Source organism: Rattus rattus, chromosome X, assembly GCF_011064425.1.
Source record: "Rattus rattus isolate New Zealand chromosome X, Rrattus_CSIRO_v1, whole genome shotgun sequence".
Lineage (NCBI taxonomy): Eukaryota > Metazoa > Chordata > Mammalia > Rodentia > Muridae > Rattus > Rattus rattus.
In genome coordinates, this window is record NC_046172.1 from 26,586,010 (window position 1) to 26,588,287 (window position 2,278).

Consider the following 2,278-nt stretch of genomic DNA (forward strand, 5'->3'; position numbering starts at 1 on the left):
CTCCCGGTGGCGGCGGGCCGCTTTGCCGGCGGCGAAGGGCCGCCGCCGCGGCGTCGGCTGTGGCGTTTACGGTCATTGTGTCGCGGGAGACGCTGGTAGTGGTTTCCGCGACAGCGGGTGCGACTGCTTAGCCCGGCCTGGGCTCACGGCTGCCTGGAGGGTCTGCAGTGCCCACCCCTCTCCTCCGGGACCCCACGCCAGCAGCGACCCTGAGCCAGCAGCCGGAGCGACCGGCAATGGCGGCCTCGACGGCCTCGCACCGGCCCATCAAGGGAATCCTGAAGAACAAGACTTCTACGACTTCCTCGGTGGTGGCCTCGGCCGAACAGCCCCGCCGGACCGTCGAAGAGGAGCTGAGTAAAAAGTCTCAGAAGTGGGATGAAATGAACATCCTGGCAACATATCATCCAGCTGACAAAGACTACGGCTTGATGAAGATAGACGAGCCAGACACTCCGTACCACAATATGATAGGTGATGATGAAGATGTCTATAGTGATTCAGAAGGCAAAGAAGTCTTGACTCCAGAGCTCTTAGCGAAAAAGTTAGCTGCTGCGGAGGGCTCCGAGCCAAAGTTTCGGACTCGGGAACAAGAAAGCAGTGGAGAGGAAGACAATGACCTCTCCCCTGAAGAGCGAGAAAAGAAGCGGCAGTTTGAAATGAAAAGGAAGCTTCATTACAACGAAGGACTGAATATTAAATTAGCCAGACAGTTAATTTCAAAAGACCTACATGATGATGACGAAGATGAAGAAATGTCAGAGACTGCAGATGCAGACAGCATGAATATTGAAGAGTCAAATCAAGGATCTACTGCAGGCGACAATCTGCAGCACAAATCACAAAGTTCATAAACGTGTTCATCAGTGCAGTCGTTGTCAAATACAAACCTTGTTACTTATACCACACTGCTTCTTGTTCTCTACGACTCGTGACTATGTACCAAAATACACACCAGTTATATATTGCCAAGAATTAAGACCATAGAGACTGAGTAGACGGAAAATTCCTAATTAATGCATATATTCTTGTGCCTCATATTTCACCACAAATACAGTGTAATGTTAGTAGTCCAAAACTGCTTTACTTTTGTAAGAACACTGGTTAATTTGTATAAGATGTTATATAGCTTTTTTTTTTTTTTTTTTTTTTGGTTTTTTTTTTTGGTTTTTTTTTTTCCGGAGCTGGGGACCCAATTAGGGCCTTGGCGCCGCTAAGGCAGCCTACCACTGAGCTTAAATCCCAACCCCTTTATATAGCTTTTTATGCTTTAGAGATTAAATAATATGGGGAAACTATTTATTTTTTGTCACTTCTAGATGGTGGTACCTCTTTTATAAAATGTTTGGGGGTGTTTGATGTTTTTTCTTTTTAATCTAAAGCCTATCTCATAAAGTGGGGATATGTAGATGGATAAATATTTAGGCTGAAAGATTTTTTAAGCATTTATCTTTAGCTTGTTTTTGGCTAATTGGGGTTTCTAAGAGGTATTGTTCATTTTCTGATCAATGACCTTTAAAATTCCTGTTGATTTTCTTTTTTCTCGGAAGGAATAAAATCTTTTCATCCAATCTGGTTTCCCCCATTCCCATCCACACTGAAATAAACGACCAGGTTAAAGTTGCTCTGGTACCTGCCCTGCTGTTTTGAAGCGCAGGCTTCAAAACGAGGTTTTTAATACCATGGCTATCTTAGTGTCCCTTTGTCATTTATATTCCTGGCTTAGCCTGCTCTGATTTCCTACTTTCTCTGCCTATACACATAGAGGTGTGAAAATTGTATTATAGGATGGCAAAGGCTATTGGACGTGAGGGACTCTTCTCGCGTAGTCTGTCATCTGCTGCAGCACTGAATTCTCACTTTGACAGCTGCTAGTTCTAACACACGAAGGAACCAGAGCTAGTAGTAGCCGTACTGTGGCAGGAAGGGCATCTCAACAGCTTGATCTCTGAACTTCTCTGACTGACAGCTTGCTCAGTAAATGGCTGATATTGGTTCATTTGACGTTAGACCTTAGAAAACAATTGACTAAGGCTTTTTTTGCACGATGAAAGCATTGTATGTAATCAGAATATGATTGTTTTTGAATGTACAGAAAGACTTACACCTGAACATTTTTAAATTTAAAGGTTCTGAGGAGTCTGCTTTAAGGAAGATTGAAAATACATAAATGACAAATGAACGTGATTCCTTTAACACGATAGAAATTATTTGGGTTTTTTCCCCCGAAATGCAGCGTTGTTCCTGTGTCTTAGTTTAGTGATGGTTTCCTTTTTAG

At 43.5% G+C, this 2,278-nt stretch overlaps 1 protein-coding gene across 1 annotated transcript; it reads left to right on the forward strand.

The window, feature by feature from the left end:
* Positions 1-908, forward strand: LOC116888481 (protein phosphatase inhibitor 2). Its single transcript, XM_032889756.1, has one exon. It carries the CDS (start codon positions 237-239, stop codon positions 852-854), a length of 618 nt encoding a protein of 205 aa, XP_032745647.1. The 5' UTR covers positions 1-236; the 3' UTR covers positions 855-908.
* Positions 909-2,278: the final 1,370 nt, after the last annotated feature.

What these genes read in the sequence shown, in the direction of transcription:
- LOC116888481 (XM_032889756.1), top strand. Translation starts at nt 237, where the DNA reads ATGGCGGCCTCGACGGCCTCGCACCGGCCCATCAAGGGAATCCTGAAG.